This window comes from Oncorhynchus mykiss, chromosome 22 (assembly GCF_013265735.2).
Source record: "Oncorhynchus mykiss isolate Arlee chromosome 22, USDA_OmykA_1.1, whole genome shotgun sequence".
Lineage (NCBI taxonomy): Eukaryota > Metazoa > Chordata > Actinopteri > Salmoniformes > Salmonidae > Oncorhynchus > Oncorhynchus mykiss.
In genome coordinates, this window is record NC_048586.1 from 44,646,628 (window position 1) to 44,667,628 (window position 21,001).

Genomic DNA, 21,001 nt, shown 5'->3' on the forward strand with positions numbered 1-21,001 from the left:
TACTTTCTGAAGACATTGTAAACCTACTGTACATAAATACACTTCGTCTTCACAGCATTCTGCATGAGATGACTGGGGTAGTTTTGTCTGTCAGGATGATACATGTGACTTAAATTGTTAAACATTGGGCCTACCGACAATTTGTTGTAATAGTTGTTGCAATAACATTATAATAACTAATTGTTATGTTAGTTAAAAAGTCAACCAAGATGCAATTCTAATTGGGCTAATTGGGCTAATTGGGCTAAAAGGCCTATTCTAGAAACATGAATCCATGAGGGCAGAGATTATGTAAATGTTACTGGAATAAACTTGTATTTTTTTAAGGTTGAGGAATTTGTTATGCTTTTATAAACCTGTAGCAAATGTTGCATTGGCTGTCCAGTGCACAGACGCACACTGGTCTTATGGCCCAATAGGATATTGAGGGGGACGATCCCAGCGTAGCTCTCCCAGAGCCATTGACTGGTTGCTGCAACTTGTGGGCGGGGCCATCAGACTGCTTGGATTTTTCCGTACATTTTCATACGATTAGAAGCAACATTTCCTTCATAGCCAAAACGTCGCTGCGCCGGACTCCTTGCTTTCTGATAGTCCACCATTTTATATTGCTGTAGGTCTAAAGGATTATAAATTGTTTGTTTTAATATATTGGACTTTGCTTTACGAAGGGACAACTCTCTATTATGATGGAAATTGAGATGCCTAAAATTCATCCTAGTCAACAGGTAAATCATATTTTGTTATATATATATATATATATATATATGCTATTATGTGAAACTATAGCTCAAGGTTGACCTATAGCATACAAACGCAATGCTAGACAATATCCTCATTGTTGAAAAACTATATTTTATTGGCTATTTCAAACTATTTAAATAAAATTAGGCCTAATTAAAACTGTTCATGTTACCTGATTAATAAACTGTCATGTTCAACTCGATGTGCGTTTCCCATACTACTCCTTATATTATTTCTTAAGATATTGTTTCGTAAGTTAATGAATTGAAACGACTGCATCGTAAATATGTTTTCTTATAGGCTATCATAATCATATTTGTGAACTTCTCGTGTTGTAGTTTTGACATTTGTAAATACATTAGGCTACTACTGCATGTAGCTCTACAATTTATGTCTCTGCGCTGGTAGTCGACCGACGCGTTCATAGAAAATTCTGCAAAGTCATGGCTGGAAGTCTGGCCGGTTCATCCAACTCAATTCCGCGTGGGCGAAAAAATAACGGTAAAACATCCGTTTAATTTCGATGTCCATGTGTAATGATGCAATTACTGTCAAGTAAAACATATGTCAAGGTGACGATGACGACACATATCCCCAGACAGTCTTTTTTCTTTTCATTTCAGTGCGCTTGTTTTTTGGCCGTCGGAATCCCCCCATGCGCCACTAGAGCCCCATAGCGTTTTTCCCGTAAAGATGGCATCTATTGGCCTACCAGTAACCTAACGAAACCGGAGTTAAATAAACCGACCATAGACGGTAGAGAAAGCGAGACATCTCATGGTCACATTTGATCTGGTTGGGGCCAGTAAGTATCTCAGAACCAGCTGTTATTGGACAGTTTCCCCATTGAAATATATATGTATATTATCTGTTGTAAGTGGGCGTTCCCTCTCTCGCGTGAGCCATGTAAGAGATTTGATTTGATGTAAGAGATTATGGAGATTATCATGCTCACGTGAGAGTGGGAACGCCCATTTACAAAGATAGGTAACTTGACCATTTTTTCAATGGTAAACAGCCTCAGTAAGACATCTTTATTCATCCACCATCTTTGGGCCTACTTCGCTCCATACAACTAACTGATTGCACAATCTCAGGCTGCCCAGCCTGGAATTTAGTTTATTTTATTTCCCATGATGTAGGCTACACAGGTCCTCTGTAGAGTTCAATTGGTTGTGTCAAATTGAGAAATATATGTAGGCTTAAGCCTTAGGCTTGTTATAATAACCCAAAACTGGTTGTAGTTATGTAGCTGACCTTCAAATAAAATTTGATCAAATCACATTTTATTTGTGACATGCGCCGAATGCAACAGATGTAGACTTTACAGTGAAATGCTTACTTACAAACCCTTAACCAACAATGCAGTTTAAAGAAAAAAATTAAGTGTTAAGTAAAAAATAGATAATTTCTAAAATAAAAGTAACAAATAATTAAAGAGCAGCAGTAAAATAACAACAGCAAGGCTATATACAGGGGGGTACCGGTACAGAGTCAATGTGTGAGGGGCACCGGTTAGTCGAGGTAATTGAGGTAATATGTGCATGTAGGTAGAGTTAAAGTGACTATGCATAGATAATAAACAGAGAGTAGCAGCAGAGTAAAAGAGGACCCATGCTGTAGAAATTTTTTTGGGATCTGAGGACCCATGCCAAGTCTTTTCAGTCTCCTGAGGGGGAATAGGCTTTGTCGTGCCCTATTCACAACTGTCTTAGTGTGTTTGGACCATGATAGTTTGTTGGTGATGTGGACTCCAAGGAACTTGGAAACTCTCAACCTGCTCCACTACAGCCCCGTCGATGAGAATAGGTGTGTGCTCGGTTCTCCCTTTCCAGTAGTCCACTATCATCTCCTTTGTCTTGACCACGTTGAGGGATAGGTTGTTATCCTGGCACCACACGGCCAGGTCTCTGACCTCCTCCCTATAGGCTGTCTCATCGTTGTCGGTGATCAGGCCTACCACTGTTGAGTCATCTGCAAACTTAATGATGGTGTTGGAGTTGTGCCTAACCATGCAGTCATGAGTGAACAGGGAAAACAGGAGGGGACTGAGTACGCACCCATGAGGGGCCCCCGTGTTGAGGATCAGCGTGGCAGATGTGTTGTTACCTACCCTTACCACCTGGGGGCTACAGACATGAGTGCTATGGGTCGGTAGTCATTTAGGCAGGTTACCTTAGTGTTCTTGAGCACATGGACTATGGTGGTCTGCTTGAAACATGTTGGTTTTACAGACTCAGTCAGGGACAGGTTGAAAATGTCAGTGAAGACACTTGCCAGTTGGTCAGCTCGGAGTACAAGTCCTGGTAATCCATCTGGCCCAGCGGCCTTGTGAATGTTGACCTGTTTAAAGGTCTTACTCACATCGGCTACGGAGAGCGTTATCACACAGTCGCCCGGAACAGCTGATGCTCTCATGCATGTTACTTGCCTCGAAGCGAGCATAGAAGTAATTTAGTTAATCTGGTAGGCTCGTGTCACTGGGAAGCTCGCAGCTGTGCTTCCCTTTGTAGTCTGTAATAGCTTGCAAGCCCTGCCACATCCGACGAGCGTCAGAGCCGGTGTAGTACGATTCAATCTTAGTCCTGTATTGACGCTTTGCCTGTTTGATGGTTTGTCAGAGGGCATAGCAGGATTTATTATATGCTTCCGAGTTAGTCTTGCTACTTTCAGTGTGGGGACGATGTCATTTATGCACTTATTGATGAAGCCAGTGACTGATGTGGTGTACTCCTCAATGCCATTTGAAGAAGACCCGTAGCTTAGCATCTGCTTAATCTGACCTGGTCACTGGTGCTTCCTGCTTTCATTTTTTCTTGTAAGCAGGAATTAGGAGGATACAATTATGGTCAGATTTGCCAAATGGAGGGCGAGGGAGAGCTTTGTACGAGTCTCTGTGTGTGGAGTAAAAGTGGTCTAGAGTTTTTTTCCCCTCTGGTTGCACATTTAACATGCTGGTAGAAATGAGGTCAAACAGATTTAAGTTTTCCTGCATTAAAGTCCCCGGCCACTAGGAGCGCCGCCTCTGAATGAGTGTCTTCCTGTTTGCTTATTGCCGTATACAGCTCATTGAGTGCGGTCTTAGTGCCAGCATCGGTTTGTGGTGGTAAATAGACAGCTACAAAGAATATTGATGAAAACTCTTGGTAAATAGTGTGGTCTACAGCTTATCTTGAGATAATTTACCTCAGGCCCGCCTTATCTCAGCTCACTGGTCACCATAGTAACACCCACCTGTAGCACACTTTCCAGCAGGTATATTTCACTGGTCATCCTCATCCCCATCCACCACACTTCCTTTGAACGCCTTTCCTTCCAGTTCTCTGCTGCCAATGACTGGAACGAATTGCAAAAATCACTGAAGCTGGAGTCTTATATCTCCTCTCTAACTTTAAGCATCAGCTGTCAGAGCAGTTTACCGATCACTGCACCTGTACACAGCCAATCTGTAAATAGCACACCCAACTACCTCATCCCCATATTCTTACTTACCCTCTTGCACCCCAGTATCTCTACTTGCACATCTTCATCTGCACATTAATCACTCCAGTGTTAAAACTAAATTGTAATTATTTATTTATTGCCTTACCTCCCTACTCCTTCTACATTTAAACACACTGTACATAGATGTTTCTATTGTGTTATTGACTGTACTTTTGTTTATGTGTAACTGTGTTGTTTTTGTCGCACTGCTTTGCTTTACCTTGGCCAGGTCACAGTTGTAAATGAGAACTTGTTCTCAACTGGCCTACCTGGTTAAATAAAGGTGAACTGGCCTACCTGGTTAAATAAAGGTGAACTGGCCTACCTGGTTAAATAAAGGTGAACTGGCCTACCTGGTTAAATAAAGGTGAACTGGCCTACCTGGTTAAATAAAGGTGAACTGGCCTACCTGGTTAAATAAAGGTGAACTGGCCTACCTGGTTAAATAAAGGTGAACTGGCCTACCTGGTTAAATAAAGGTGAACTGGCCTACCTGGTTAAATAAAGGTGAACTGGCCTACCTGGTTAAATAAAGGTGAAATGTAAATAATAATAATAATAATAACGCGAAAAAAGACACAATAGCACAATTGGTTGAGAGATAATAAAACTGTTCCATCTTGCTACCTTGGTTTTATCAATTGAATAACAGGTTTCCCCCTAGATTAAGACTAAACCTGAGTTTAGTCATGTGTAGGAGGTGAGTCTACTTAGTTGTTTTAACCAGATGCATTTCTTTTGTGAGAAAAAAATATAGTCATCAGACTCCCATTTAAGGGGCGGTATGCAACAAGGTATCATGAAACAACACAGAGGCAACTTTTGGGGCAGTTTCCTGGACACAGATTAAGCCTAGTCCTGGATTTAAAAGCAAACACAAAAATGTTTTTTTTGGTCAAGGCTTAAAATGTGTGTCCAGGAAAGGAAACCTTACTCTATCTCACAGCTCTGTTGTGTTACTGGCGCTTAGAATTGTTTTGGTTGGCTTGTTTTAAAAGTGCTGTTTCTTCACCTAATACAGTTGTTTTTTAGTCTGTTGTTTGAGTTGCTGCACATTCTGAGAGGGAAGTCCAAATGCAGCTACTCAAAGTCTGTCTGTTTTTAAACAAAGAGATTATTTTTGAAAAATTATGTTTTTATTTACACTAAATTTGCAGAATCGACCAGGAAATGAAAGCATATATTTTTTACAAGCCCCAGTTCCTTATTTGTAGTCCAGACCTCCTCTGAGTTACAGATAATGGTAGCTAACATGGTATCTTAGTACATTTTTACTATTCATAAAGATCAGAGAACTAACCAGTATGTTTCACAAGTATTTTGTGGATAAATACTTCACTCCACCAATCTAGTTTTTAACAAAATAGTTACTGAGTTACAACTTGAAGTCATTCAGCTGTTCATCCAAATAGTTACGTCATCCTCTTTTTGAGGCAGTCCGTGAAAGGGGCCTCGAAAGGGAGGATTCAGTCATTTGTGAATGTACACAGATCACTCATCTCTGCATGAATGTAGTGTGGTGTTGAAGTTTCAGTGACAACATGAAAAGAGACTCTGGGAAAATCATAAATACCTGTATCTTTTTTCCTCAAAAGGGATTCTACAATAACATATTTTATGACACTCTAATCCATCCTGTATGAGGAAAGAGTCTATAAAATGTCCCATGTATATAGAGACTTTGAACATAGGTCACTTCATATACTATTGTTTACTCACTGTGTATACTGTATTCACAACATAAAAAAATAAAAAAAACATTTTTATTTATTTAATTAGGCATAGACCATTCTAATATACTTACTATTGTACATACCATTATATTTTCCGAATTTATATACTGTTTAAAAACACCACGTATTTAAATTCTGCATTCTGACACTGCTCACTCTAATATATCTATATTGGATTGTTAATTGGACTCGTTCTGACATTTCTTGATTTCTTGTTTAGATTTATAGATTATCTGTACCGTATTTGCTAGACATTCTACTGCACTGTTGGAGCTAATAATCGGTGTTCGCGACCAATTCGATTTTCGAAAATAATAAGGCTTTGTATGCCTATGTTTCAAGATTTCTTTACTCTTCTAGACTGTAAGTGATATTTGTGGGTGGTTGTGTGGGCCATTCTTCATCCTCTCCAGAGCCATAATGTATCACCTGTGGTTTTGTGTACTCACTACCCAGACCTTGTGACTTTAAAGGCTTTCGTGGTCATGGATTAATGCTGGATTTGACGTGACACCCATGAGGCAATTAGGGTTAAAGACTTCTCAGCTGCACTGCAGAGAGAGAGAGAGAGAGAGAATGTTTGTTATAACTATTTCTGAACTTAAAGATAATAGGTCATGTGAATTATATAATTAAACATTGTTTTGGGGGGGATTTTTTTGTGGCCATGTTTAACACTTGATTTGGTCCACAAAGTTACAACTCAATTACTTCTGCTCATTCCATTTACAAGAGTTATCTATGTCGAAATCTACACCAAGCTCCGAAATCTTTCCCACACCACATCCTCTTTGCACTCCCTTCCACTTTGTTAGTCATCTGATCTGTCTCTCTTTACATCCTCTCTCTCTGTTCTGTTTATGTTACCCAGTCTCTCTGAAAGTATCATTGACCTTCTTCTTTTAGGCAACAAATAGGCACATACTCAGAGCTTTCCTTGTGACCTAATATGTTGGGTTAATGCAATCTCACAAGTCCTTTGTGAAATGTTTCCTTCTGAATATAATGTCTGTGTAATGGATGTTAAGACGGCCCAAGGGGAGACCAGCGTAGTTTATCTCTGGACATTCCTGACTGAACAGGCAGGCATCTAATAACCTCCAGACTCTGCGAGTGTCACGTTCTGACCTTAGTTCCGTTTTGTCTTTGTTTTAGTATGGTCAGGGCGTGAGTTGGGTGGGCAGTCTGTGTGTTTTTCTATGTTGTGGTTTTGAGTTCGGCCCAGTATGGTTCTCAATCAGAGGCAGCTGTCAATCGTTGTCCCTGATTGAGAATCTTACTTAGGTAGCCTGGGTTTCACTTTTGAGTGGGGGGTGTTTGTTTCCGTGTGTGTGTTTGGGCCACACGGTACTGTTTCGGTTTTGTAAATTCACGTTGTCATTTATTGTTTAGTGGTCTGAGTTTTAATTAAAAATCATCATGAACACTTACCACTCTGCGCATTGGTCCTCCGATCGTTCTCGCTACTCCTCCTCCTCAGAAGAGGAGGAAGAATGCTGTTACAGCGAGGCATACCAGGAGGTCCTAGTGGTGTTGCTACTGTATACACCAGAGAGGACATAGTAAGAACTTTGTCTGAACATATTTGTACCAAACCTTCCTTGCTAGATCTCAAGCTGATATGGTTCTCAAAATACAGTTCTATGGTGCAGTGTGGTTTATCAAATAAAAAGTAGAAAACATTTGTAAATTAAATAATTACGCACGTGTGCAGAAGGTTTGGTTTTCTAGCTATCTGGAAAAGTCATCCAATGTTTTCGGCAACGCAGCCACTCTGTAAAACTCACGTTTTTACTCCCTAAAACTCAGTTTTAATTTTAAGCTGTATCAATGAACATTTCTCCTCAGTGATCAATGATTTCATTTGTTTTTGAGCTAGTGATATTACATTTGATCTGCTGTCCTTTGATTTATTTGGTTGAGACTAATCAAGAGGTACCAGCTGAGAGGCACATCTCCTCTGTGGGTGAATAAAAACATATATATATTTCATCTTTATTTAACTAGCCAAGTCAGTTAAGAACAAAGTCTTATTTACAATGATGGCCTACCCTGGCTAAACCCTAACCGCTGGGCCAATTGTGCGCCGGCCTATGGAACTGTTGTGATACAGCTTGGAATCAAACCAAGGTCTGTAGTGACGCCTCTAGCACTGAGATGCAGTGCCTTAGACCGCTGCGCCACTCGGGAGCCGTTGGGGAAATGGAGAAGTGCATCTATTATTCATACTGCTTCTTGCTAGTACTACTGTCGTCAGACACCCAGAGGGACGGGGCGTGGCACTGGAGAGAGAGAGATACAGTAGCTGTACTCCTTCACAGCAGGGAAACATTTCCTTGTTCCTCCTCACTAATCTCCTTTTTTTCATCTGGTCACAGTCTGTGTGGTGCTTTGTGAGTTCCGGTCTAACTTGTTGTCTGTTGGCAGGACATAGACCTGATCGACATCTTGTGGAGGCAGGACATAGATCTGGGTGCGGGGCGCGAGGTGTTTGACTACTGCCAGCGTCAGAAGGAGCACGAGCTGCAGCAGCAGAGGGAGCAGGAGGAGGACAAGAGGCTGCAGCAGCAGAGGGAGCAGGAGAAGGCCCTGCTTGCTCAGCTGCAGCTGGATGAGGAGACGGGGGAGTTTGTGCCCCGCCTTGCGACCAGCGGACAGCCACTGCAGACGGCTACCTCCGCCGCACCCTCTCAAGTCATACAGGTACCGTACACACACACACAGCTGTCAGTCATGTCAGGGGCTGGCCACTCCCCTCCCTGGGGGGGAGGGGGGGGTACAGCTGCTCTGTAGCTAGGTAACAACCTCATCCAGTGTAATTAGGGAAACACAGGTGGCTTTGTAGTTTTGCATTAGTGGATTTGGCTGTTTAGAAACTGCTCTGTGGAGAGCTTTGTCTAAGGTAGCGCTATGCTCTCTGCAAAGAACTTTAGCGCTATGCTCTCTGCGAAGAACTTTGTCCAAGGTAGCGCAATGCTCTCAGCCATTTTCAAACACAATGTTGAAATGGGTGCAGTGTTAGTATAGAGGGAATTTAGATGAAAACCTGAAGTGCTTTGAATCTTTGCTTTCAGGATGTCAGCTTCACTGTAGATGGGGATGCCATGTCATTTGATGAATGTATGCAACTGCTGGCAGAGACATTTCCTTTGGTAGAGGCAACTGAGGTAAGAATACAGGCTTTCACTATTATCTTAAAAATATACTTACAACGATTTCTAATTAAGCAATGAGGACAGAAGGGGTGTGGTATATGGCCAATATACCATGGCTAAGGGCTGTTCTTAGCCACAACGCAACACAGAGTGCCTGGACACAGATCTTAACTGTGGTATATTGGCCATATACCACAAACCTCAGAGGTGCCTTATTGCTATTTTAAACTGGTTACCAAAGTAATTATATATTTCTTGTCATACCCGTGGTATACAGTCTGATATACCATGGCTGTCAGCCAATCAGCATTCAGGGCTCAAACCACCCAGTTTCTAATGAACAATATATAATGTTGTATGTACCTGTCTTTTACAGTGTTTCCCTCCCTTGTTTGTGTCGTAGACTACCTCTTCCTGTCTGGATGCCGCCGTAGCTCTAGCACCCAACAGCAGTCACATCATGATGAAATCTGATCCGCCAGCTTTGACCCAGCTGCCCTTACTCACAGCCCCACTGCTCTCACAAAGGACCTCCCCAGATTTGGAGCAGGCCTGGATGGAACTTTTGTCCCTCCCTGAGCTGCAGGTACAATACGAATATTCTACCGTCTCTATGGTGTAAACAAGCAGTCAAAAGAATGCACGGATGGCAGCAGCCAGGTATGCATGAGAGGACATATACTCACCTTTTGTTTTGTGTGTTTGAATGGGACACAGCGGAAGAAGATACTACTCAGCTAATGCCACTGTGATCAGGTTCCCACATAGCACTGTTGACTCCGAGCAGTGGGAGGGAAAGCCTCAAATGGTGGGAAGCTGCTTGTGTCCTTAAGTAGAACATAAAATAGCTTCTAAGCAGTTAGTAGCAAGAAGGTAGTAGCATGGAAACCAGAAAGAAAACACTTTACTTACAGTACAAAATACAATGCGTAATTTCATGCAAAAAAACATTAGTCAATTTAGGAATCCCACTTTATTTGCAATATTGAACCTGTGCAAAGTTTCAGCTACTCATTGGGAATAAAAAGGTTTGAAACCAAGGTTTAATAAATGATTAGTAAAAACTGAACACCAGCTCATCCATATGATGGTTCTCTACTGCATATTACATTACCGTTACATCTTGATGTCCAATACACTGCATGGGTTACTGGATCTGTTTTGATGCTTCCTAATCTTGTTTTCTAGCAATGTCTGAATATGCAAATGGAGGACACACGGGAGCTGACCGGAGGATATCTGCCCACTAACACCACCCCTGAGGTGCAGGATCCAAACTACAGCTTCTACCCATTGCCCAACCTGGAAGAGGTGGCGTCAAACACAGCAGATGTCTGCCCACCTGAATTCATCAACACCTTTGAGGAGAGCTTTCCCAACATCGCTCCACTGGACCATCTCAATCAGATGACCTTGAAGGCTCCAGACCTCAATACTCATTTCAGTGCAGACACTTTCTGTGACATATTTTACCCAGACGTTGTCAACACAAAAGTGACCAGTGTCACCTTGCCTTGTGGCCAAGGAAATGGAGGTAACTCATTGGCAGAAATACCAAACAAGCCTATTTTTACACCAATGGAATTACAGGACCTTTCTCCTGGAGATACATTTGACAGAGACAACAAACCTGAGATAATGACAGAATGTCCAGATTCTGATTCAGGTGTTTCTGTGGAGGCAAGCTCATACTCTAGCTCTCCTGAGAAATCCATGTATGGGGACCGCTCCTTTGGTGGCTACAGCGATTCAGACATGGATGAGATGGACAGTAACCCTGGGAGTGCACAGTCTGACTACTCCGAGATGTTCTCACTGTCTTTCCAACCAGATGGCCTGCAGACACCTATTTCTGTGTTACCTCAGCAGCGGGACAAAGAGCCCAAACATGGCAAGACTGAGCCAGATGACGAGACTGGCCACAGTGAATCGCCCTTCACCAAAGACAAGAAGAGGAGGCGCTCCGAGAAGCGTCTCTCTAGAGACGAGCAGCGAGCCAAGGCCCTCCAGATCCCCTTCACCGTGGACATGATCATCGACCTGCCTGTGGATGACTTCAACGAGATGATGTCCAAGCACCAGCTCAACGAGGCCCAGCTGGCCCTGGTCAGAGACATCCGCCGGCGGGGCAAGAACAAGGTGGCTGCCCAGAACTGCCGCAAGCGCAAGATGGAGAACATCACGGAGCTGGAATATGACCTGGACTCGCTGAAGGAGGAGAAGGAGCGACTGCAGACAGAGAAGACCAAGAATGACAGCAGCCTGCGGAAGATGAAGCAGCAGCTCAACACCTTGTACCTGGAGGTGTTCAGTCTGCTGAGGGACGAGGAGGGGAAGCCCTATTCTCCGTTGGAGTACTCCCTCCAGCAGACCACCGATGGCACAGTCTTCCTCGTCCCCCGCATTAAAAAGACACTTAGCAAGAAAAAGGACAGCTAGCACTTCTCTGTTTTACTACATGGTAGAGCATTAGTAATAATAATACTATGCAAAGAATAACTTTGTAGTTGCTTGGCTTTTAAGCGTTAGTAAAACAGCAGAACTGTTATATAGTTTTTGCCTTCTCTTCTTGAATCTTTAATTATATTTGAGTTATTTTGTACTGGTCTCTATTTTTCCCTGATATTGTTTGTAAATACATTATTTGCTTTTGAGATATGAAAATGTGTATTGTGTATATATCATGTTTTTAGTATGCTAATTATATTGTTGCAATCACTGTTACTTCAAAGTCTGTTTTATAAACTTTATGCTGATTTGCAGCTCCATTTCCTTTTTATGTCCTGACTATTGTGCTTTTTAATGAAATAAACAGTTAATTTAGTCAGTTGGTCTCTTGCTTACTATTCAAATTAGGCCGATTCAGAAATGTACGCCTTTCCTACTAACTTCTCAGTAGTTGGTATTCAGACTAACAGACTTTTAGTGCATTTATGTAAAGAGATGGTTCAATCCATTAGGATTGAAGTAGGCTACATGTCCGACATTACTGCACAACTTCTAGTACGATTCACTATCGCTAGCTATACTCAGGAACAACCACACGAACATGACAGATGAAAGGAAGGTAGACTAACGACGTGTTGGAATGATGCAAAATGTAAGCAAACGAACACTGAAGTGACAGTTATAAATGTATGTGGGTATAACTGATGGTGGCTAATATTTAAAGCAATAAATAATGTGAAAAGTCCGGGTATATAATTAAAACAGAAATCATGAATCAACTCTAGATTTGGCGCTCTACCATGATTTGTGTACGGCTACAGAAGCATATAGCTTGGGTCTCTAAATTTCACCCCTTGAAGTTAAAAGGACTTACAATGTAAATTCTACATAATGGCACACCATTTCATAAACGTCACTGTGGGAAAGTTGATATTCTTCAGTTTGCTGTCAGTTGTTTTCAGCGAGCATAACGTAAAACACATGTTATATTTACAATCCCCTTATGCAAACGGATACTCATTTACCTAGCTCTTATCAATAGCGCTTATACATTTGTAAATTCCAAGCAAGGAGAATGGTGTAGATGCTCTTCCAGTTGGAAGCGACAGGTTGCTCGACCTTATTCACCTTTACTGTGGCGGAATTAAGTCAAGGTCAGAATACCGTGGCTCTGTAGACACACCTCTGCCACAACTTCCATTTCTAAATATCTCCACCCCGGAAAGAATAGCTGGTTGAGACATGCGTTACGTCATACCCAAGTTCAAGGTCAGAATAGGCATAAAAAAAAGTGCATAAAAAGGGAAGTATGGAATATTATGACCTGAATCCTTTAATTCTATAAATTATTGTGTGTAAGCCAAACCACTTTGAGGACATGATTCCACCGGAATTTATTCAGTTATGCAACAGTGTACTCCATTGTTCAGCTACACTTCAAAAGGTCAGCTGGACACACTTCGGGAAAAGCGCAGCAGTCACTGCACTTTCCTGGCTACCCAAGGCTCCTTGATCCGGCCACTTTCTTCTGTAGCGAATGACAGAGCAGCGGAAGAATAAATGAGTAGTCCGCTAGCACTGCGCATTGTATCCTGCAGTTCCAGGCCTTTTCACAAACATTACATTTGAACGCCAAACCTTCTCCACCCTCCATTCAGAGGCTGTGTGAGGCGAACAAAACAACTATCAACTGTTCACACATCAAATAAATCAGTCGTTCCTTTGAGAGATGTCTTTATTCAAAAAACACATTTATTTAATAGACATGCATAAGTATTAATTTCTTCAAACTATAATAAATTGTCTAACCAGGGGTTGAAAAATCACCATCCTTAATTTAGCTACTTTTTATTATTACTATTAAAAGCTATACATTGAAATTGAATAAAAACTACACAGATAAAAAAATATCAAGGATATCTATAGGGGTGTAAGTTTGTGTGAACTGAAGCATGTTCTCTGCAGACCTCCAGAGATCAGTGAGCTGTGCAAGGAACTCATGAGATCCTTCAAAATGATCTTAATTAAAAACTGAGTGAATGGTACACTTTGACTCTCGAAAGGGATTAGACTCAATAGCATTTGTTCTACCTTATGAGTGTTAGTGTTTTACATAGCCTTACTGTATACTTTGAGAAATACTTAAGTCTTACCCATCCAGAAATCTCCATGTAATCCTGTCATTAGAGATTTTCAGCCTTTAATAGTCGTAATGCTTCTTTCCCGATCTGTAAATCAAGCAAAGTGGTTACTCTTACCTACTCCATCTTTATGTTACCACTGCTTGTGAAATACTCACTTCCCTTTCCCCTTGTAAGGTCTGACAGCTAAATAAGAACTTCCTGGTAATCTGTCGTATCTGACTCAACAGGATGTCCCAAGTGTCCAGGAACTCTAGTTAGTCTTTCTTCGCTAGCATCAGCTGATCTTGAAAGGTATAGCTAGCCTTGAGAGGCTGACGCTCACTACCAGGCAAGACAATGCAAGCTTTTCTCCAAGGGTGCAGCTCTCGGTACTGCCTTCTCTTTCCTCTCACAACATGCTGACTTGTCCACTGTGCTGGGGCTGAAGAGGTCCTGTCTGACAAAGTCATTTGCAATCTTCCATGCTGATCTGCCGAGGCTCAACTGAAGTGGCTTGTAGCTGTAACAATCCTACTAGTGCAATGCTGGCTAGGTGATGCGTGCACCTCGTCCTCGGACTAGCTAAGACTCCCTTTCCCATCCAGCCAGATGTATTTTTTGTTTTACATTTCGAGGAAGTTCAGAGAAAACGAAACTTTTGAGGGTATTGATTTGCAACACCTGATTAGTGATGACGGACACGAAAATAATCCAATCCTTCAATCTTTCTCTGAGCCAATGATGCACTATACTTCATAAGACTTTACTACACAACTTTATTCAACTTTTTTTTTTCCACTTGTCAAAAATATTTATTTTTTTAACAATCTAGAATTGAGTTTACTGCATACAAGTAGTGTAAAACATTTCCTCAAATTGTTGTCTGCACTAATTATAACCACTTTTGTTACACTAATGAAATTACTGAAATACATACTGTTCTTGGAAATACAAATAATAATACACTTGATACGGAAACTTGCAATCATATTAACTTCAAAGAGAGAGGAGGGGGGAAAGGGCAGCTCTAGCCAATTTGAGGGCCTGATGCATCTACGCCCCTTTGACAGAACCAAGTTCTTCAAAAGATGACAAAGATGAGAAGACCAGAGAAAATCTATCAATCTACAGCAAAAATAATAACGTAGGAATATTCAAAACGGACTGGAGTTAGGAGTAAAAAAATTATATATATATATATATAAAAAAAATTAAAAAAAACACTTTCTGACTCCACAGGCACAATACATACACTTCCGATGCACAAAAGGAAAACATATAAAGTGGGGGAACATCTACCACAAATAAAGAAAGGTACTAGCTACACTCTTGCACTTTGTAGCTTGTGTAGCCTTTTTTTTTTTAAAGGATTAGTCTCCCGTTATAGCTGCAGTAACTTTCTGACTTCTGTTCCTTTAAATGCTTTCAGACGACTGCCTAAAAGTACAAGTAACCTGCAGCTTTCCTGGCAAATCCTTGCTCATCTCCTCTCCTGCTAAGAACTGTAGCCTGTTGAATGGATACAGGATAAAACAAAAATTGTTATTCTAGTGTTGCGTGGGCTCACGCTGTACTACAACAGTCAGGTATGCAGAGTATTTAAAATAACAAATATGGAACATACCCTAGTGTCATAGTATCAATAACGCTGTGAGCCGTAGCCACCCCCACTTCCATTGCCTGAGCCATAGCCACCTGGAATGAACAACGATTGGCAGATGAATGTTGTGTCATCAGACAGCACAACATTCACATCCAGCTCAGGGGAGATAATACTCACCTCCATAGGGGCTAGTAGAGTTTCTGCCACCAAAGTTGTTTCCCTTCATGGGGCCATAGCTGGATTGCTGTCCTCTGTAGTTACCAAAGTCATTGTAATTTCCACCACCAAAGTTTCCTAGCAGTCAGAGATTTGTTTTTAGAAGGTCAGACATCAAATCCAATTATTGTGAGTGCAACTCAAAAAAATCAATCACGAGCCAAGACAATAAATCCTGGCTAAAATAGGCGTTTGTACCTCCCAAGTTGCCTCCGTCATTGTAGTTATCATATCCTCCTCCCTGGTTTCCATACCCAGGACCTCCTCCCCCATAACCCCCCCCACCACGTCCACCTCCGTAGCTAGGACCTCCACTATAGTTCCCACCTGCACAGAACAGGTTACAAAACAGTATGTCTCGGATCACAACAGGTTACAAAACAGTATGTCTCAGATCAGAACAGGTTACAAACAGACCACTCAGATCAAGTTACAAACAGACCACTCAGATCAAGTTACAAACTGACCAGTGAGATCAAGTTACAAACTGACCAGTGAGATCAGAACAGTGACCAAAAGCAGCGCACTCAGATTAGAACAAGCTCTCTTCAAGTAATGCATCTTTAAATCCTCCCTCATCTGATTATCCACTAATGGTAGAGAAATGTTTACCATCTCCCCCATATCCATCCCCTCCTCCATAACCTCCTCTTCCTCCACCGTAGCCTCCTGTAACACAAGATAAGTATGTTTACATGTATTGTGTGATTACTGTTCTTATGGTCCAAATTTATCCCCGTATCAAAATTGTAAAAGTGCTTACCTCGTCCAAAGTTGCCACCTCTACCCATGAAGTTCCCAGAGCCACCACCCCCACCTAAAAATAAAATGCCAATATTGACAAATGAAGCGCATTCTATAGGTGTTTCTCGAAAACAGTCATGCAATTTTACATTCAGTATGAAGACAGGTTATTATTCTTACTCCTCTGATTGGACGCTTCCATCATTTCCTGTTTTGAAAGTGCCTTTCTGACTTCGCAGTTGTGTGTGTTTATTGTGTGGTATTTTTGAGCTGAAAGGAAAACAATGGGGAATACTTAGCAAACGGAATGTTTACTGATGTTTAAAAGGACAAAGCTGCAACAACCACATACATACCGACAATTTTATCCACAGTGTCATTGTCATCAAATGAAACAAAGCAGAATCCCCTCTTCTTCCCAGTTGCGCGTTCCTCCATAATGTCAATGGTCTCGATCCTCCCGTAGGTCTCAAAGTACTCTCTGATATGGTCCTCCTCGGTGTCCTCCTTGATACCCCCAACAAAGATCTTCTTCACCCTCAGGTGGGCACCTGGTCTGTTGGAGTCCTGAGACAGACAAGAAGCGCTGGGCAGTGAGCACACACCGGTCAACACCTGCACAACAGCAAATGCACCTGAATGTGAAGCGGAGTTAGCTTACCTCTCTCGACACAGCCCTTTTAGGTTCGACAACACGCCCGTCCACCTTATGAGGTCGAGCTGCCATGCAGGCATCCACCTCCTCCACACAGGAGTATGTTACAAAGCCGAACCCTCTCGAGCGCTTGTTGTTTGGGTCCCTCATCACCTACATGAAACCAGCTTACATTATATGGAACAATTTGGTGGGTCTCCAAGAAATACATTGTAAATGCTGGACACTTTTTTTATTAAATCAAATGCGAGTGAAATGCATACGTACCACGCTATCTGTGAGGTTTCCCCATTGTTCAAAATGGATCCTTAAACTTTCCTCAGTGGTTTCAAAACTGAGGCCCCCAATGAACAGCTTCCTGAGCTGTTCAGGCTCCCTAGCTTCATGACCCTGTTGAATTATTCAAAACAGGAATGTATGTCACACATAACAATGCAACTCTACAGACAACAGCATACTATCTTTTAACAAAACAATTGTACAGTGCAAGAGTCCAATATATAAGTGTAAATGTTCTAATTTCACACCATCCCTTAGGCAGACCTGCTGCATCAGAATGTATTGTGCCAACCAGGCTGTTTCAATGGTTACAGGCATTGAGAAAATTATAATGTTATGGGTTACGGGGGGGTACAGTAATCAGCTCTGCCCAGTGCCCAACAGCAAGACAGACTTGGCTGATAAAACCCCCCCCACAGAAAACATTTTAGGAGAGATAGTGTAATTATCTCATTAGCCACGACTCTATAACATTCTTGGGGAAACAACAATTCGCCATTTTGAAAATATTATTTAATATACTTTAAAATGCAAATACCAATATTTGGTGTGTAAATTCATTTTTCAAGTTCACTGCATGTCGTACTACTATGTATAGGCGTAGCCTGTCCTACATTTTAAGGCCTATAACGTTATTATACCGGTAGCTATGTATCCCAACAATACATTTAAGTACTCGTCTACAAACCAAAATGTATGCAACATTGAAACCGTAGCACTACATGACAGGCATGATGCAATTTGATGGCCAAACGTTCAGAGACGCAGCTGTGCTAGTTAGTTAGCTAACGTTGCTTCCTCAAAAATGCGGTTAGAATGCGCACAATTTTTTTGTTGCTGTAACATGATAAAAACATTTTTTATCGGTTGGCTCTAAATACACTTTACACTCTGTTACGTCCAACTCAAATATACAGAAATTGATAAACATGCAATATGTGTATAACATCATCACCTCCATTTCGCAGCGTATAATTCTCCTTGGTTCTGAGAAGAAAGGAAGCTACTGTACCACGTGATTAGAAGTCTGCGCTTGTGCAGCGGTTATAACTGATCCAGGGTCAGTTCTTGTCTTTTACCAGAATAAACCGGATAGGGCAAGCTGCTTTAAAGTCAGTTCAGTATGTTTAGAAACTGTGGTCAGTTGTTTATAGAGAGCAATAGTAATGGGGTCTTGTTGTAGGAACTAACTGCGCCTTTCTTTATACCTGAGTGACTCTGCCATGGCTCGTTGACCAATGCCTTTGGGAAAATAATGGGGTTTTGGATGAACGCCGAATATAACATCTGTGGTAAACACAGGTTTAGGAGGTTTATACGTTTTATTCTATGATATAATCTTCATCAACTAATGTCACTTTTGGTTAATTAAAATAATAATAAAATAAGCATAGGCATCATAATCCATAAAGGTAATGTTAACTGACTGATATTTACCTCTGTGTGAAACTCAGACTTTATTTTCGCCATTTATCAACACCAGATATTTCACCAGATAAATATGAAGCATCTGTTTAGCTTTTCCAAATATGGTAGTGAGAGGAAGCCCACTGGCCGGCAGTGGGAGAATATTTTATATATTTTTATTTAACCTTTATTTAACTAGGCAAGTTAGTTAAGAACAAATTCTCAGTTACAATGACGGCCTAGCCCGGGCCAAACCCAATTGTGCACCACCCTATGGGACTCCCAATCACAGCCAGTTGTGATACAGCCTGGAATTGAACCAGGGTCGGTAGTGACACCTCTAGCACTGAGATGCAATGCCTTAGACCGCTGCGCCACTCTGGAGTTCCAAAATGGAACAAGATTGATTTTGGCCGACATTCTGCATATTTTTCATCATATTTTTGATCTCAATACAGTTTTCTGTTCCCAAAACTATAATATGTTATGAACAGAGTGTACTAAAGATAATTTAGTTATTGCACATGCGCACTTCACAAAAATATGCAGATGAAGGCTACAACGTGCCAATCGGATCTCACTAGCTCGTGCTTGACTCTGCCCACCTCCTTGATTGTTCTGGCCACTATGACCCATTTGTTCCCGTTGGAAACGACAGGCTGTGGTCTATCTTGACTTAGTTATACAAATCTTTGATTACTCTTTCCGTTTTTTAGGACTACAAGCTGGCGATACCCCAGGGTCGTCACTAGTTAACACAACCACAAAGCCTATTTCTAAATGTATCTTCGTAAAATCTGATTTTAAATCTAACCTCTAACCTTAACTACACTGCTAACCTTATGCCGAACCTTAAATTACGATTTTTAAAAAGCACACGTTTGTTTTCATGAGTTTTTACGTTATAGCTCATTTTTCACTTTGTGGCAACTCTTAAATTAAGATTTTAAAAAAGGAAACGTTTGTTTTCATGAATTTTTACGTTATAGCCAATGTTTCACTTTGTGGCTGTGGTAACTAGTGGAAACCATACCCCAGAGCCATATAGACTTCGGCCGGAGCTGCGTTCAGTATAAAAAAAAACATAATAGAGCGTTCAATTGAACGGAAACAGTTGTGTACTGAGGCCCAGTTGAAACATGGGGTGGGGTTGGGTTGGGTTGGGTTCAGCTTCTGGCTTCAAAATGCACCTACGCCCTTTAAATACACCAGTCATTACTTCAAGCCAAAACCCAGCACATCCACCGAACGGAGGAAACGTACCTCAAAGTCTGTCCAAGAACATACTAAAACAGGGGAAACGTGTGGTTCAGTACACGCCGTTCCGCAACACAGAAAACGTTCAAGTGAACTGAACTTTTAGAACGGCTGCCATGTTGCCCTGTTATTGGTGACATGTTGATACAACATGGAAAACAGAGCAGCGAATTTAACTGACGTTTTTAATTGATTAGCATTTGGGATATCTCTGTATCTAAGTCTGTACTGTGTTGTGTCGTCAACAAATAGCATATCTTTTTTCACTGGACATATTCATAGGTTTTGAAAATGATCAGAAATAAACAACACAACGCGGAATTATCACTTAGCAACAGCTACGATAAACTGTCGCTCTGTGAACGTTCAGACAGAAACAGCATTGGCGCAACTCTCTATAGCCTAAATACGACTCTTGTAAATCAAATAAAATGTTATTGGTCACATACACATGGTTAGCAGATGTTAATGAGAGTGTAGCGAAGTGCTTGTGCTTCTAGTAACGACTATGCAGTAAAATCTAACAAGTAATCTAACAAATTCACAACAACTATTTTATACGCACAAATGTAAAGGGATGAATAAGAAAATTTACATATAAATATATGGATGAGTGATGGCTGTGCGGCATAGGCAAGATGCAGTAGATGGTGTAGAACACAGTATAAACATATGAGATGATTAGGATGTAGGATATGTAAACATTATTAAAGCGCTATTATTTAAAGTGACTACCGATACCTTTACTAAGCTCGTTTATTTAAGTGGCCAGAGATTTGAGTCTGTATGTTGGCAGCAGTCTCTCTATGTTAGAGGTGGCTGTTTAACAGTCAGATGACATTGAGATAGAAGCTGTTTTTCAGTCTCTCGGTACCAGCTTTGATGCACCTGTACTGACCTCGCCTTCTGGATGGATAGCGGGATGAAAGCGGGGTGAACAGGCAGTGGCTCCAGTGGTTGTTGTCCTTAATGATCTTTTTGGCCTTTGGGTGCTGTGGGTGTCCTGGAGGACAGGTAGTTTGCCCCTGGTGATGCGTTGTGCAGACCGCACTACTCTCTGGAGAGCCTTGCGGTCGAGGGTGGTGCAATTGCAGTACCAGGCGGTGATACACCAGGTGGTGCATCTGTAAATGTTTGTGAGTGTTTTAGATGAC

At 41.4% G+C, this 21,001-nt stretch overlaps 2 protein-coding genes across 7 annotated transcripts; one reads left to right on the top strand and one right to left on the bottom strand.

Annotated features, from left to right (window-relative positions):
* Positions 1 to 514: 514 nt before the first annotated feature.
* LOC110501922 (nuclear factor erythroid 2-related factor 2) lies at positions 515 to 11,942 on the top strand. Of its 3 annotated transcripts, XM_036959401.1 has the most exons (6): positions 519 to 728; positions 1,153 to 1,245; positions 8,388 to 8,663; positions 9,035 to 9,127; positions 9,519 to 9,701; positions 10,304 to 11,942. In XM_036959401.1, exons 1-6 carry the CDS (start codon positions 687 to 689, stop codon positions 11,552 to 11,554), a joined length of 1,938 nt encoding a protein of 645 aa, XP_036815296.1. In that variant the 5' UTR covers positions 519 to 686; the 3' UTR covers positions 11,555 to 11,942. The 3 variants fall into 3 exon arrangements, with proteins under 3 accessions (XP_021435470.1, XP_036815296.1, XP_036815297.1); XM_021579795.2 differs by lacking the exon at positions 1,153 to 1,245 and having other exon boundaries at positions 515 to 728; XM_036959402.1 differs by lacking the exons at positions 519 to 728; positions 1,153 to 1,245 and adding an exon at positions 7,418 to 7,522.
* Positions 11,943 to 12,941: 999 nt separating this feature from the next.
* Positions 12,942 to 18,236, bottom strand: LOC110501923 (heterogeneous nuclear ribonucleoprotein A3). 4 transcript variants are annotated; one of them, XM_036959404.1, is made up of 11 exons: positions 18,139 to 18,236; positions 17,172 to 17,294; positions 16,911 to 17,057; positions 16,606 to 16,816; positions 16,430 to 16,519; positions 16,269 to 16,322; positions 16,118 to 16,174; positions 15,704 to 15,832; positions 15,467 to 15,583; positions 13,717 to 13,791; positions 12,942 to 13,091 (listed from the first exon to the last, which is right to left on the bottom strand). In XM_036959404.1, the coding sequence occupies exons 1-10, from the start codon at positions 18,142 to 18,144 to the stop codon at positions 13,757 to 13,759; spliced, it is 969 nt and encodes a 322-aa protein (XP_036815299.1). In that variant the 5' UTR covers positions 18,145 to 18,236; the 3' UTR covers positions 12,942 to 13,091; positions 13,717 to 13,756. The 4 variants fall into 4 exon arrangements, with proteins under 4 accessions (XP_036815299.1, XP_021435472.2, XP_036815298.1 ...); XM_021579797.2 differs by lacking the exon at positions 12,942 to 13,091 and adding an exon at positions 15,311 to 15,381 and having other exon boundaries at positions 13,281 to 13,791; XM_021579796.2 differs by lacking the exons at positions 12,942 to 13,091; positions 13,717 to 13,791 and adding exons at positions 14,443 to 15,195; positions 15,311 to 15,381.
* Between the last annotated feature and the right edge of the window lie 2,765 nt (positions 18,237 to 21,001).